The 16,509-nt window shown below is 40.4% G+C and overlaps 2 protein-coding genes across 8 annotated transcripts in view; one reads left to right on the top strand and one right to left on the bottom strand.

Moving 5' to 3' along the window:
* Nucleotides 1-309: 309 nt before the first annotated feature.
* On the top strand, nt 310-5,856 carry LOC139545450 (coxsackievirus and adenovirus receptor homolog). 5 transcript variants are annotated; one of them, XM_071353228.1, is made up of 9 exons: nt 310-472; nt 585-630; nt 912-1,005; nt 2,834-3,003; nt 3,260-3,461; nt 3,798-3,950; nt 4,080-4,202; nt 4,284-4,422; nt 4,539-5,856. In XM_071353228.1, the coding sequence occupies exons 3-9, from the start codon at nt 924-926 to the stop codon at nt 4,786-4,788; spliced, it is 1,119 nt and encodes a 372-aa protein (XP_071209329.1). In that variant the 5' UTR covers nt 310-472; nt 585-630; nt 912-923; the 3' UTR covers nt 4,789-5,856. The 5 variants fall into 5 exon arrangements, with proteins under 5 accessions (XP_071209329.1, XP_071209328.1, XP_071209330.1 ...); XM_071353227.1 differs by lacking the exon at nt 585-630 and having other exon boundaries at nt 312-472; XM_071353231.1 differs by lacking the exons at nt 310-472; nt 585-630; nt 912-1,005 and adding exons at nt 1,037-2,195; nt 2,330-2,425.
* A 7,133-nt stretch (nt 5,857-12,989) lies between these two features.
* LOC139545449 (dedicator of cytokinesis protein 5-like) overlaps nt 12,990-16,509 on the bottom strand; it is a 31,931-nt gene continuing 28,411 nt past the window's right edge. Inside the window, exons 46-51 of one of the 3 annotated variants that reach the window (XM_071353222.1) lie at nt 16,343-16,480; nt 15,909-16,111; nt 15,543-15,693; nt 15,276-15,429; nt 14,955-15,073; nt 12,990-14,857 (exon numbers count right to left, since the gene is read on the bottom strand). In XM_071353222.1, coding sequence (XP_071209323.1) covers nt 14,753-14,857; nt 14,955-15,073; nt 15,276-15,429; nt 15,543-15,693; nt 15,909-16,111; nt 16,343-16,480 — 870 coding nt within the window. In that variant the 3' untranslated portion in view covers nt 12,990-14,752. The remainder of the gene's footprint in view (nt 14,858-14,954; nt 15,074-15,275; nt 15,430-15,542; nt 15,694-15,908; nt 16,112-16,342; nt 16,481-16,509) is intronic. The other 2 variants (XM_071353223.1, XM_071353224.1) reach the window with 2 other exon arrangements.

Genomic DNA, 16,509 nt, shown 5'->3' with positions numbered 1-16,509 from the left:
TAAAACAAAAATTCTAGTCATGCAATTAACAATGCAAATGCATCTACATTTAAGTACATATTTTATCAGATCAGAAGCAGAGACAATATTTGAAGCCATGTTGTTGTTAGTGTTTTGCTTATTATAGCCAACGTTTTCTAATCATAGAAAGTACCATGTTTAAATTATCCTAAGGCAATAGATGTACTGCATGTAATTAAAAAGGGTGTGGCCTGAGCCTGGTACTCATTACTCCGATTCTGTTGCAAAATGTTTCTTAAACAGAAGCAAATGGAACAAAACGGGGGAGGGACCTCCCTGAATTGGTCCAATAGAAACTCTCATTTTAGTTGCTGTTTGGCTAATGATTACACCTGTTTCAGAGTTTCAGGTGAGAGCAACTGAAGAGAAGGCAAGCAAAAGTTTTGTTCTGGTTCACTCTGTCAGGCCTCTTGGAAACTACATTATCTTTGGAATATTGCTGTGCAGAAAGGTAATTTGGATTCATTCATTATGTGATTGTTGTATTAAATACTGCTCAGGAATATTATGAATACGTGCTGATGTACTCAAGAGTTTAAAGTACAAATTCCTGACTCACTCAGCAACAGCCATTAAGTTGGAGAGGAGAACTTGGTGAAAATACAGTAGGTAGGTATCGTTGAGGATCTGTCTATTCTATCCTCTAGCCCTGGACAGAACAGGTTTATATATTTTAATTCTGTGCAGGGTTGTCTATCCACTCGGAAAGCGTGAGTGTATGTTGTTAAGGGAAAACAAGTGTCCCATTATCATTGTCATTTCAGTGCATGATAAAGACTACCTGTTTGCTGAGTAATGTTTCCTAGAAACTAGATTAAAATCACAATGAGGAAGTACACATTCAAATTACTCAGGTAGTCATTGTAATCATTTATCTTGATGTGCCATAGAGGTTTACCAACATGGTCACTTTGGGAAAGTGCCTTACATGCTCAAGACTACAGTTAGCTGTGATGTTTGTGGTAACAGTTTATCTGAATACAGGTGAGTAATGCAATGTTTCCTAACCTAGTCGCCCTATGACATCCACTATTTCGGGCCCTTCTAAGCCCACGCTGCACCAGACAAAGTCCACTTTTAAACTGATTCATTTCCATTTATCTTTGTCAGGGGATATAAAATGTGCCTGTGTGACAGCCATTGACTATATGCACATACTTACACAAGAGGTTTATGTCACATGATGTAGCCGGGTGCAGCCCAGACAGTGTCCCAGGCCAGGGCATAACAACGGCCGTCTCTGTTGACCCATTAGCTGGTGTCTGTCCTACATGTTCGATATATCACATTATACTTATATGAACTGCGCAACAGATGTCCAACAATTGGGGGTATTCACTAGGAATCAAACAGAAGCTAATGGAACGGGGAGGGACTTTGTCTAATAGAAACACTTTCTATGGTTTGGAATGATTACACCCCTGTTGTGGAAGTGAAACTACAGTACTTTGAAAAAGTATTCATACCCCTTGACTTATTCCACATTTTGTTGTGTTAGAGCCTGAATTTATTAAATATATTTGTTTTCTCACCTATCTACACACAATACCCCATAATGGCAAAGTGAAAACATGTTTTTAGAAATGTTTGCACATTTAATGAAATGTAGGTATTCACACTCCTGAGTCAATACTTTGTAGAAGCACCCTTGGCAGAGATTACAGCTGTGAGTCTTTCTGGGTAAGTCGATAAGAGCTTTCCACAACTGGATTGTGCAACATTTCCCCATTTATTCTTTCAACATTTTCAAGCTCTGTCAAATTGGGTGTTGATCATTGCTAGACAACCATTTTCAGGTCTTGCCATAGATTTTCAAGTAGATTTAAGTCAAAACTGTAAAACGTCTTCTTGGTAAGCAACTCCGTGTTGTATTGGATTTGCCCCAAACATAACACTTTGTATTCAGGACAAAAAGGTATTTGCTTTTCCAAATTTTTTGCAGTATTACTTTAGAACCTTGTTGCAAAAAGAATGCATGTTCTGAAATATTTTTATTCTGTACAGGCTTCCTTCTTCTTCCTTCTTCCTTCCTCTGTCAATTAGATTAGTATTAGTATTGTGTAGTAACTACAATGTTGTTGATCCATCCTCAGTTTTCTATCACAGCTGTTTTAAAGTCACCATTGGCCTCATGGTGAAATCCCTGAGTGGTTTCCTTCCTCACCGACAACTGAGTAAGGAAGGACACCTGTATTTTTGTAGTGACTGCGTGCATTGATACACCATCCAAAGTGTAATTATTAACTTCACCATGCTCAAGGGGATATTCAATGTCTGCTTTTTTACATTTTTACCCATCTACCAATAGGTGCCCTTTGCGAGGCATTGGAAAATCTCCCTGGTCTTTGTGGTTGAATCCGTGTTTGAAATTCACTGCTCGACTGAAGGACCTTAGAGATACATTGTATGTGTGGGGTATAGAGATGAGGAAGTCATTCAAAAATAATGTTAAACACTTATTGCACATAGTGAGTCCATGCAACTTATGTGACTGTTATTGTACTCCTGAACTTATTTAGGCTTGCCATAACAACAGGGTTGAATACTTATTAACTCATAACATTTGCTTTTATTAAAGCAATTTATTTGCTTTAATTTGTAAAAAATCTGAAAAACATAATTACACTTTGACATTATGGGGTATTTATTGTGTATTGGCCAGTGACAAACAACATCTAAATGTAATCCATTTTAAATTCAGGCTGTAACTGAAGGCACTGTACAGTATGCTGTTAATGCAGGAACTTGTCACTTTAGTCTGAAACTAGTCTAAGTTTCAATCCTGAATGTGTGTTTTTCTCTAAACCCTAAGATGTCACAGTGGCTATGCAGATAACATCCACAGGGTCTCAGACCATTCAAAGAGCCCAGGGGGAGACAGTCGTGCTGGGATGCACATACACCCCTGCCCCCTCTGACACAGGAGATCTGGACATTGAGTGGATGAGTGTCCATCCAGACATGACCCAGAAAGACCAGCTGGTGAGACTACAGAGCAGGAGACAGAGGGGGCTCTTGTTATGGATAATTTAAGGGGAGGGTTTGGAGATGCAACATGCGTCGTAAAACGAATATGTTAGTCTTAACATCCACTCATACCATTTATGTCAGACTAGTCTTGGAGATTTTGTTTAGCTACAGGCTATCTTACCCTCATTGTTGCAGTAGAAAAACCTGTTCTAAACATTTGTTCTCAAGACTTGTTGTTTTGTCATTGAAGCAAATCTCTACCTCTCAGGTCCTATCTTATACAGGAGGGCAGAAATTGCATTACGGGGACCCCAGCTTCTCTAAGAGGATGGACTTCACAGGAGACCCTGCGTTGGGAGACGCATCCGTCTCATTCTCTGCAGTGAAAGCCTCAGACACAGCCACCTACCAGTGCAAAGTCAAGAAGGCGCCGGGTGTTGACATGCGAAAAGTCACTCTGGTAGTGATGGGTGAGGAATGCCGCCCCTCCCAGACTGGTTTCTATTTTAGCAGTTTCATCATTCCACTGTCCTGTGTCCTGTTTTTAAATCTGCTTTATCACTGAAAAGGAATTTGAACACTCTGGTGCTCCTTTTGTTCTTATCAATATACTAATTTTCTTGTAGTGGAAATGCACTTAGAAGGAATCAACACATTTACACAATGGCCCATTTTGTCATTGGTCGCAGAGATGCATATGTTAAGTAAAATAAAGGAAATGGTATTCACTTGTACTGTATACTTACTCTACACACTCTTTATGAAGTTGTTTTCCTGAGACAGTTTAACCTCTTCTCTTACACCAGTCCCTCCATCAGTGCCTAAGTGTTGGGTTGAAGGCGGTGAAGAGAAGGGAGCCGATGTCTCCCTCCGATGCAAGTCATCCGTGGGATCCACCCCCCTTAACTATGTCTGGACCAGAGAGAGTGGAGGGGCCATCCCGCCTACAGCAACACAAAGTAGGAAACAGGAACTAAAGTCTCTAGATAAGACATGGCACACATAACCATAGGTCTACTGTGCATGTTGATATACTGAGGTGAGGTGTGGTTTGTAGCTGGCAGCGATTGTCTTTGTGTTCCATTTAGACTCCCAGACTGGAGAGCTGATGATAAGAAATCACTCAGAGAGCTACATGGGAAATTATCTGTGTGTGGTGTCGAATCCTGTGGGCAAAGAGCAGTGTAAATACACCCTGCACGCATACAACCGTAAGTTTAATTGGAAGAAAGAAAGTGAGGAACGGTGCATATGTGTGAACCTGTCTCTGAATATCATGACTTCCTTTTTAGCTCCCAACAAAGCAGGGGTCATAGCGGCTGCTGTGATTGGTGCACTGCTACTGTTGCTCCTCCTCCTGCTTCTCATCTGGCTTCTGGTCTGCTGCTGCCACAAGCGTCGCTATGAGAAGGAGGTTGCCCATGAAATCAGGTATGAAATATGACATTCCATACCTTCCAAGAATTACATGCAGCATACAAACTGTAAAATGTGATTAACTCCTACCGTTCTGTGCCACTCTTCCATGGCCTGGCCCTGCCCAACAGGGAGGATGCCCCAGCCCCAGAGAGCCGACCCGCCAGCAGGAACTCCAGCTTCCGCTCGGTCCTAGGCTTCCGCTCCCCCCCTGGGGCAGTCTATAGCTCAGTGAGAAATGGTCAGCCCAAGAGGACAGAGTCAGACAATAGGAGCTTCTACACCAACAGTAGCATAGGCATGCCTGCCCCCAGCAAGCAGAAAGCCCCTCATTTGCCACCTGTGCTGAAATATGACAGCAGTAATGGTTACCCTGTGTAACAATGTTTTGGGTTGGGGTAAGGATAAGCATGAAAGCATTACAGGATATGTATAATCTCATTCCCATGCTACTTCCCCCCTGTACTTTGTGCAACAGCCTGAAAACTATTGGTGCAATAGTACAATGGATAATGTTTTAGTCACGTGAAGCTCAACTGAGGATTTTGCCAATGAGAATGAGTGAGAAAGAGATTATATTTAAAGTGTATGTCAGATGCAGTGGTGTGAAAGTACTACTTAAGTTGTTTTTTGGGATATCTGTACTTCACTATTTATATTTGACTATTTTCTTTAGAAATGTAGTGAAGTAAAAGTAATGTACTTCTTACTCCATACATTTTCCGACACCCAAAAGTACTTGTTACATTTTGAATGCTTAGCAGGACATAAATTGTCTAATTCACACACTTATCAAGAGAACGTCCCTGGTCATCCCTACTGCCTCTGATCTGGCGGGCTCACTAAGCACATGCTTCATTGGTAAATTATATCGTAGTGTTGGAGCGTACCCCTGTCTATCTGTTAAAAAAAAGTTTGCTTAATATAAGAATTAAAACAATTATTTATACTTTTGATACTTAAGTATATTTTAGCAATTACATTTACTTTTGATACTTAAGCAAATATTTTTAGACTTTTACTCAAGTAGCATTTTACTGGGTGACTTTTACTTGAGTCATTTTCTATTAAACGGTATCTTTACTTTTACTCAATTCGGTACTTTTTCCACCACTGGTCAGATGTATGTTTTTTATTCTATGTATGACTTATTTTGTCTAACAGACAAGCAACCAATGTTTGTCTTCTTTTCTATAAGTTTTCAATGAAAATATATATTTTTAACCAAGCACTTGATTCTGAATCAGTTATATCCTGTACACCAATCGAAAAAGCTAATGACCCCACCCTCAATACACCAGGCCAATGATTGTTAATACGGAATGACATTGTGTGCCAGTCAGATATGTGATTTAAGATATTGGTTTTGATATAAAACTTAACGACTGATTTCATACTGACTGGCCTCAGAAGGCAGACAGTTCAAAGAATAAAAGCTTGAAGAAAGTCTATGATCAAAGGATTTTTTTCAATCTTAGCACAGTGGAATGTCTACAATGATTGATTTGGATGCAAGGATCACTGGGTTTTTCCTTTCTTTTTTTGGTTTGCAGCATAGTACAAAATTTGTCTAGACTCCTCATTCCAGAGTCAAGCCTGCCACAAATAATTACTGTAGGCATGTTTTTGTTGTGGTCTTGCCAAGCAGAATGCTTTAGGAGTCAACACCCAGAGCACCAACCCTGTACAGTGTTGAATTAACGCAGAACATGAAGGTGAGCCAAACGCAGGTTGCCCCCTTTATCACATGTAAATCGACCCTGTGGAACAGATGTGTAGATCTGTGGCCATAGCTTCAGGAAGGATATTTGCATGGGAACTGGACCCTGAGGTTTTGTTCAGTATCTGTGGTTTGTCAACATGTCATTCTGCAATACATCTGGTTCAGTAATTCCACCGGATATACACAGAGCAAATTGGCCAGTGTTACCTAGTGTTGATTCAGGAGTTAATGAACAAATTCAACAACCATGTCTCTGTCACTAACCAATACAGGCATGGGTGGTAACTCTACAATTAATTTGAAAAGGCAAGGAACACTGGCAAATTATATTGGAGGTGTGGCCTAGTGGGGTCGTGGCTTTCAATGGTTTTTGGCCATCTGTGAGTGGAAGTTTTGCAGCCTACCAGTTTAAGTGGTCTAGAAAATACCAACAAAAACAAGTAAGAGATATGAATAACAAATAATTTATAATTTACCATTATATGGTTATTAATTAGAGAACGGGTCAGAATATAGGGATCAATGAAAAAGTCACCTATGCATATTCGTCTCTGTTTCAGCACCAACTGGTAAATTTAAAAATACTCTGATCTTTTTAGAGTTAGGAAAGTATTTCTGAATCATAAAAAAAACAAGGTTGGAGAGCCTTTACACACAAAATATATTGATGACTCAAAAATAGTGGTTTAATATTCAAGATCAATGCATGAAATATTGGAAGGTGGAAAAAAAGTGTACAATAAGGGTGAAACAAGTCCTATAAATCTACCCTAATTCTTACTAATCACAGAACTGTATGACAATGGTCCAGTCGTCGTGAACCGTGCTCCAGGTTTAACCTGCTATGTGTGGTCTGAGTTCCATAATGATTCAAATAGGCTTCATGTCACAAATTATTGCACAATGTTAGCCTAATATGATACACAGACGTGACAGAGGAAAGAAAGGTAGACGGAATGGAATGATGCAAAATGTAAGATACACATTGAAGGAAACTAACACTAAAAAATACTAGTTGTAAAACGTATGTGGGTATTACTGACGGTGGCTCCCCATAGTGGTTAATATTTAAGATGACACAAATTGTAAAGTCAAACTAAGAAAAGCCTGGGTCTCCAAATTTCATCCGTGCAAATTATGAGGGCATATAATAAAAATTCGGAATAAAAGGCACAGCTATTTATAGCCTACTTCACTTGGGAAAAGGGACTGCAATACATGTCATGTTTATATGATTTTCAGTTTGCTTTATATGACTGGTTTCACATTCGTCTCCAGGGGAAAAAATAATCTAAAACAATTGAGTATTTATGTGTATTTACAATCGCCTTCTCTTATCAACAGCTCTCAATGTATACATTACAGTGCATGGAGATTCAATTGGAAGAAATAAAGTAGATGCTTGTCCCACTTGGAACTTGTAGGTTCGCTAGACCTTATTCATGGTTTCCTCGCATATAAAGGTGGTGGAATTATTAGGGAATCAAGTCAAGGTCAGACTATAGCGTATCTATAGACACCTTTGCCGCACCATTTCTTTGATCTCCCCCCAAATGAATAGCAAGGCAGAATACACGTAGAGAGAAAAGTGCATAAAAAGGGAATTACGTTTAATTTACCAGCGCTTAACTCGAGTCGGAATGCCCCCCCAATGAGCACACATCTTCACCCCAGGCCTATGGAAATGCACTGCCACCACTGCCTTTTGCCATCGCCACTAATTCAAATAGTATTGTGAATAGAGTTCGATGCTTCTCTATAAATTCCAGTCAGGCGACTCTGAAATCAAAGGTTCTGTGCCTCAACTTCGTGCCATTCTCAGTCAACATCTTCAGGCTACTTCTTAAAGCCAACCTTTTGAAAACAAATATTTTTTAATCTTCAATGCTAAGATATTGAATTGTTTCAAGTTGTAGTAAAAGAACAAAGAGAAAACAACATCAGATGCAAAGGGATCCTTGTCTGAAGTAAAGTTACATCCAAAATAACCACATTCAATGGTGTAGGTGCTTATCTCAGCCTTGTGGACTTTGAAATGTATTCCAGTTGATTTTCGATTTGTAAATTTCCTCCACAAAGAAAAGAAAGTCCTGGCTATGTGTCACTCTGATTCAAATGAAACCCCTGGTAAATGTCTGAGTTAAATTTAAGAATCTGAAAGTACATTTTATGCCATAATAAAAAGGCTTACAAAATATGGTATCTGAAACATTTGAGCACTAATTCCACCTCAACCTTGAACACTTCATTATCACAGAATTTTGATATACAGTTGAAGTCGGAAGTTTAAATACACCTTAGCCAAATACATTTAAACTCAGTTATTCACAATTCCTGACATTTAATCCTAGTAAAAATCCCCTGTCTTAGGTCAGTTAGAATCACCACTTTATTTTAAGAATGTGAAATGTCGAGAGAATGATTTATTTCAGCTTTTATTTCTTTCATCACATTCCTAGTGGGTCAGAAGTTTACATACACTCAATTAGTATTTGGTAGCATTGCCTTTAAATTGTTTAACTTCGGTCAAATGTTTTGGGAAGCTTGTGGAAGGCTACCCACAATAAGTTGGGTGAATTTTGGCCCATTCCTCCTGACTGAGCTGGTGTAACTGAGTCAGGTTTGTAGGCCTCCTTGCTCGTACACGTGTTTTCAGTTTTGCCCACAAAGTTTCTATAGGATTGAGGTCAGGGCTTTGTGATGGCCACTCCAATACCTTGACTTTTTTGTCCTTAAGCCATTTTGTCACAACTTTGAAAGTATGCTTGGGGTCATTGTCCATCTGGAAGACCCATTTACGACCAAGCTTTAACTTCCTGACTGATGTCTTGAGATGTTGCTTCAATATATCCAAATAATTTTCCTTCCTCATGATTCTATCTATTTTGTGAAGTGCACCAGTCCCTCCTGCAGCAAAGCCCCCCACAACATGATGCTGCCACCCCTGTGCTTCACAGTTGGGATGGTGTTCTTCAGCTTGCAAGCCTCCCCCTTTTTCCTCCAAACATAACGATGTTCATTGTGGCCAAACAGTTCAATTTTTATTTCATCAGACCAGAGAACATTTCTCCAAAAAGTACAATCTTTGTCCTCATGTGCAGTTGCAAACCGTAGTCTGGCATTTTTATGACGGTTTTGGAGCAGTGGCTTCTTCCTTGCGGAGCGGCCTTTCAGGTTATGTCGATATAGAACTCGTTTTACTGTGGATATAGATACTTTTGTACCTGTTTCTTCCAGCATCTTCTCAAGGTCCTTTGCTGTTGTTCTGGGATTGATTTGCACTTTTCGCACCAAAGTACGTTCATCTCTAGGAGACCGAAGGCGTCTCCTTCCTGAGCGGTATGACAGTTGCGTGGTCCCATGGTGTTTATACTTGCGTACTATTGTTTGTACAGATGAACGTGGTACCTTCAGGCATTTGGAAATTGCTCCCAAGGATGAACCAGACTTGTGGAGGTCCACACATTTTTTTCTGAGGTGTTGGCTGATTTCTTTAGATTTTCCCATGATGTCAAGCAAAGAGGCACTGAGTTTGAAGGTAGGCCTTGAAATACATCCACAGGTACACCTCCAATTGACTCAAATGATGTCAATTAGCCTAACAGAAGCTTCTAAATCCATGACATAATTTTCTGGAATTTTCCAAGCTGTTTAAAGGCACAGTCAACTTAGTTTATGTAAACTTTTGACCCACTGGAATTGTGATACAGTGAATTATAAGTGAAATAATGTCTGTAAACAATTGTTGGAGAAATTACTTGTGTCATGCACAAAGTATATGTTCTAACCAACTTGCCAAAACTATAGTTTGTTAACAAGAAATTTGTGGAGTGGTTGAAAAACGAGTTTTAATGACTCCAACATAAGTGTATGTAAACTTCCGACTTCTACTGTATTCATCACATTGTACTATCAACATTTCTGGTTTTATCTTAGAGCACCTAAATAAGCTGGTGGACATTGTTTAGAGAACCAACAGCACAATGCAAGGAGCCAATAAGGTGGATATCTGGGCCATAACTGGCCTGATGGCCATCCTCACTATGTTCTTCAACCTGTACATCTTCCTGATGAGCCTAAAGAGCTACAGGCATAACAAACACTGGACCCCGTGAGACCGCCAGCACAGCTCTGTCTGTGGCCAGTTGTGCCCACCAGCTGCTCTGCAGTCTCTGGATGACCATTGGCAACATAGACTGCCGACTGGCCACGGACAGGACTGCCAACTTCACCATCATGTGGACCACCGCCTCCCTGATCTTCTAATACAGCACCAAGCTGGTGATTGAGCCCATCCACTGCTACACCAAGATCCAAAGGTCATCCTGAAGCACTGTAGTCCTGGTCATCCCTGTGTGTTCTCAGAACCGGTCTGCCCACGCTGACTGTCCTCGTCCCTGAGAACAACACATGAAAACAAGAACTGCGGTGCCATCATGTCTAATGACAACCCGTGCATGATACAGATCACCATTTATCTAGTCCTCTCTGACATCCTCCTGGGAGTACTGATGCTAAAGTGTTGCATATCCATCTTTGTTCACCTGGCCATCCATCTCCAGCACATGAAGACCAGTACCAATGGTTTCCACGCACCTAAGCTGGACTCTGAGATGCGAGTGATAAACATGACCCTGGTACTGCTGGTTGCTCTATATGTACTATCAGGTATTGTGAAGAAAGATAATGCCATTGTGCTCTCTTTACTCTTCTATATCACTTTCAGTGCCTTGGTTCTTATCTATGGTAAGAAGACCTTCTGGAAGGTTCTCCTCCACTCTTACAATGTCTGCCTGGATGAGTTTCCCTGTCGGTCCTGGCTGAAGGTGCCAGAGACCAAATGCAAAACCAGCTCTGCTCACACAGTCAAACACTGAGGTCAGACCAGGGTAGGCAATGGGCTGGCGTACTTTTAACGTGTTTGGATAGTATGGGTTTAGAGCCATCTGCTTGTCTGACCACTTCACTTCATCATTAGGTTAAATGCGTTTCTTATTCTTCCAGTCATAAAACTATGATAGTTTTTAAGCTATTTATCCACATGTTATTTTATAATAGCCCTGTATCTGTTTAATGTTGTTATCAGTTTAATTAAGCAGTTTTTATTATGGGTGTAGTTATTAAGTCATGATAATAAACAGAGTAGTTCAAGCCCTGGATGCTGATTGGCTGAAAGCCATGGTATGAGAGAATATGGAGGCGAAAGAAACCTGTTTATAATAGCAATAAGGCACCTCGGCGGTTTGTGCTATTTTGGCCAATATATCACGGCAAAGGGCTATATCCAGGCACTCCTTAGCCGTGGTATATTGGCCAAATACCACACCCATTCGGGCCTTATTGCTTAAATAACCTCCCGTGTCTTTTGCCATTAAAGATATTAAGATTTCCAGGTCTTATATCATGGCTAGTCATTTTGGGGCCTTTGCCACAGCCTGTTTCTCTGATCAACAGCTAATATCCAGTGTGTTTCTGAGAGCATAGCGAATGGGATTAAAATGGTTCAGTAAATTGTTCTGACATCTATAACCAGGTCATTAGCATAACAACCAAACAATACACTCCACCAATCAAACTGCATTTGGAAAGTGTAAACAAATATTTTGCTGAAAATCTGTGCCATGTATAGTGGATGAATACATGTTCTGTAGGACCTCTGCTCACAAATCTAAAATTAAGACATGTGACGGCCATATGATCTTTCATAATTCGGCAACACTGACAATACCCCATTGCTACATTCCCTCTAGCACTATCTAGTGAAGTCTAATATGGAGATACACAGGGGTATTTCTGATCATTCAACTGCACTTAAAGGAAAACTCCACCCCAAAAAACTATTTTTTTGGTATTTGTTTCATTAGTCCATTGTTGACATAGTCCCAAAATGATTTGCTTATCAGCAATCAGGTTTTCAAGATATGTAACTTTCAAAATACAGAAATCATCCCCGTATGATGCAAACTCAAGTTAGTTTTTGGGTGGAGTTTTCATTTAGGTCTACTTCTGTCTATTGGTCAATGGCCTGTGGTTAGGACTCGGAGGACTTTTATATCCTGGAGATCTGGTTAAATACTGACGACAAAAACCAGGTCTAGTGAAACTCGTCCATGGATGAGTGAATATCACAGGGTAGCCTGGAAGCATCACTTCTTTAGTCATGTGACTCAGGGACTGCAGGGAGAGTGATATCCTGTCCCCCAGTATCTGACAGGAAGGAAGAGGCCATTAGGAGGCCAGATTACCAAGACCAGTATCTACATATCACACAGGGCCTACTGCAATAAATTACACTTGTAGTAAAACTCCCTCCCCAGCCCAGACAACACTACTGTACAGAAACAGACTGCTTTCACATATAGGGAACAGTCTTGTGTTATACTACAGTCCACTTAAAGAAACAATGTTGTGATCTTGATACATTTAATACCGCTATGAAGAATGTTCTCTTTCTCAATACAGAACATAAAAATAAAGCATGAATATGACTGAAGCAGAATTACATGTAGAACCTCTGGTATCTCAATGAAATTACTGCCAGACATAAATTCTCACATTCCACATCACTATTTACCAGAATTAAAATTAGGCTTTGTGTGACAGAATGAAAAGAATCTCACTGTCATACCATCTCACCAGACATCAAGGTCCTTCATTATACTCTCAATTATCTCATAATTATTCATCAAAAAAGATATAATGAAGTCCCAACTAGTGCCTGATATGTCCTTGATAAGAGATAAGGGATGACACCGGCAATAGATATGAGTACAGGATAATGATTCTTAGAACTTCTGCTGAGGACAGAGGCTGGTTGTCTAGCCTTCTGTAACAATACCTTCTACAATTCAACAGAACAGTTAGTTAAATTCTTTATTTTTGTTTGGTCAGATTTACAAGTTTTATTGGTAAAAAAAATAATATATTACATCTCTTCATGCTACTATAAAGCTTTAAATCTCTTTACAAATATCTGTTCTGATCATTGTTAGAAAAACTAATTCAAAAAAGGTTAGTTCCCTTCTAAAATATCTTTGATCCCTGGAAATAGTCAAACTATACTGACTCATTCTTGCACTACATACATGAAAACTGTCATTTCTGAAAGAGATTACATGCATAGATGAGCAATTCAGAGGACAAAGAGAGCATGGCATTGTTTTGAAAAGAACAACTGTATGAGACCGAATAATAAAAGACAATGTATATATTGATATATAAATCAAGTTGAAATTTTCACTGTTGAAAGTAGACCGATGTAAATGACCATGTCTCTATCTGTCCAACTCAAGTTGCTTGATGAACGCATACCAATTAACTTGAAACCTTTAAAAATCACTGAAATAAGTTAAAGTAATACAACAATGAATCAATAAAAGCGTAATAAAATGAAACTATGAAATGCACCAGGAAAGAAAAAATACCTGCCAACTCTAAACAGATTATTGAGTTTGTGCCATACCGTGTTAAAATGACAACTTGCTAAATATATCAAGCTGATTTGTATAGAAAGCAAGAGTTCAAGACATACAGTATTTTGCTCTTATAAAACGTCAAAAATATACAATTTTAAAAAATCTAATTTACATTAATTCCTTCCAGTGCATGTCTCTAAAGATTCTGAAATCATTGAGGTACTATCTTAGTGTGCTTTCATCACACAAATATGTAATGCATAGTTACTCAGTATTTATGAGTTAGCCAAGGTTATTCAATGTGACTATCGTCCACAAACGTATTTGGGGGAAAGTTCCATTTTGATTACAAATCTCAATTCCCCCAAAAAGGACTACTACGCATGTACCACCTATGATCTATGACTGGGTCGAGGGAAGCAAAAAGTAATCCAGGGTCGCAGTTCTGAGTCAGACCACAAATTCCCTGCTCTTGATCAGCAATAGTGATTCTAATATAAAAAGGTTTTCACCTAGCTATATCACATAATAAAACATGAAAATGCAGTCACCGCCTGTGCTTTTCTTGACGAATGCCCAAAACAGGCACTGGAAATTATGAATAGTCCAGTGTGATTCCAACACATAATGACAAAAGACAAAATTGAAGCTTTGGTCATTTCTTATCCTTGCAGTGATATTCCCAAAATATATACTACACTATATACAACAACATCTCAAAGACCCTTGGGAAATATGCTAAGGTCATTGTTATTATTGCTTTTTCAGAAATATATACACTTCCCAAATCATGAATTAAATCCACCTTTATCTAATTCCCCATTCCCAGGAAACTAGACTATAAATGGACTCTCCTCAAAATATGAAAAGGCGTGTGACCCAATGCACCACGGCTTACAAAGACATCTGTCACACTCCATTTTACAACATACCATTCAATTACTTTAGTATGGAAACAATTATGCTTCTGTTTCTTAGAGATTCACAGGGCACACACATAACACGTACCAGTTTGTTGGAATAACTCGTAGTAAGTATCAGAAATATCAATTGTTGACATGTAATTCTGAAGTACATAACAGGTAAAAGTACTGGTCCTGAAATAGTACTGTAATAAAGTGCTACAGTACCACAAGATGAACCAAACCCTTATCCCAGGCAGCAGGTCTCTGAACCAGATGAGAGGGGCTGTCCGGGTGGAGGATCCTCACTGAGGATTATTCTCGTAGGAGCCGGGGAACATAGACTTCCTGGTTTTAGGAGGAGGTGGAGGGGGCTTGCTGTCAATTTTCTGAGGCAGAGGAGGGTGGAACTATGGAGAGACCGGGGAAAAAATGATAATGTTAAAAATATTCTGTTTCACAATGTGCATTTGACTAAAAATATAGATGTTTTCAGTGAAGATGTACCTCAAGGGAGTTTTGGGAGATGTCAAACATCTCATGGGGATGTTTCTTTGGTGGCATGGGTGGGGGTGTTCCGGGAGTGTCAGTGGTGGCATCATTATCACCGGGGAGAGATGAATAAACTGCAGAGAGAGAGAGTGACAAAACACACACATTTTAGGCTGCATGACAGCTAAAACTATTTGTGTGTGAACTACATGTACAAGAGGTAAGATATCCTAAACAGGGTTTCTATATTTCTGTGTGCAGGGTGAAGCTGTAAGCATCTCTTTAAGGATGTGTAGAATAGGCTGGGTATGCCTTGTGTGTAACTAAGCTACATACTGGAGCTGTGAGGAGTCTGAGGAGAGGCTGGCAGGGGGCTGAGAGGGTTGTCAAAGCTGAGCTGAGAGGAAACACCCTGGAACAGAGATAGGGTCAGGCGACGGTCCCCAAACTGCAGACTTTTGGGTCTCTGCGGCTTCTCTGGAAGGGTCTGCTAAGGAGTAGAGTACAAAGATACAGCCCTCCTTGAAATCACAGTCAAGTAATTACTGCGAATGTATTAGCCATTTGTGCCTTAGTGCATGAGCCAAAAACAGTTGTAGTTACCTCATCTATGTCTGGCTGTCTCTCCACCAAAACCTGTGACTTGCTCACACTCCATTCTTTTCGGTTCTTTCGACCGATCCGGTTGTCATCCTCAGAGCGGGACAACATCGAGGCCCGGCGATCGTTGGGAGTGTCACGGGACAACAGTGAACTGATGATGGATATCAGGACAGAGAGAGAGACAAGAGGGAGGTGTACAGTTAGAGGGTTATACTGGCATGTGCAAGACTTCAGAATGTCACACAGATGTGGAAAAGCACAGACAAATATTCCTTACAAACATAGCAACACAAATAGACTACACCAGAGTAGCCCAAGAGGGAGACAAACACAGGAAGGGAGGATGAAGGGAGTGGAGGGACTGACTCCGGGGAGGGGGAGAGAGGATGGAGGAGGGGGACTGACTCCTGGGAGGAGGGCCGGGAGGGTCCATTAGAGGAGGTGGAGCCGCTGGAGAGGCCTGAGGAGGTGGTGGAGACAGTGGACATGCGGCGCAGTGTGGAGGACAGGATGTAGGGCATCACTACGGAGCCCACACGACTCTTCTTCCTTTCAATGAGAGAGCAGGGCTGGGACACACAAATGAGATTAAACATCATCAGGAAACTTGGCAGGGGCTAAGCGGAATGACAGGCAAAACACTAACAACAATAGAGTGCCTTAAGCAAGATTTATGGTCCTGCAGCAATATAATGTACACTCTGCTTTGAATGAGGGAAGTTTGATAGGGAGGCAGAGGAGCCAATAGCTAAATTTGGCACACTCTTACATTAAATAAGAGTTTGCCATTGGAAACTGACCAGGGTTATGACGCCGTAATGCTTCTCCACTCTCTCCCGCAGGTCTGAGAAACAGGTGAGCAGGCGGTTGTGTAAGGGCTTCAGCTGCTCAGTGGATTTCTCTCCGTGGATTCGGATCCCATCAGCTAAGAGAGGGATCTGAGGGGAGAGGAGGAGGGAGCCTCTGT

The sequence above is a fragment of the Salvelinus alpinus genome, chromosome 19, assembly GCF_045679555.1.
Source record: "Salvelinus alpinus chromosome 19, SLU_Salpinus.1, whole genome shotgun sequence".
Taxonomy (NCBI): domain Eukaryota; kingdom Metazoa; phylum Chordata; class Actinopteri; order Salmoniformes; family Salmonidae; genus Salvelinus; species Salvelinus alpinus.
Note: the sequence above shows the minus strand (reverse complement) of the source record. Positions and strands in the feature narration are given on the sequence as shown.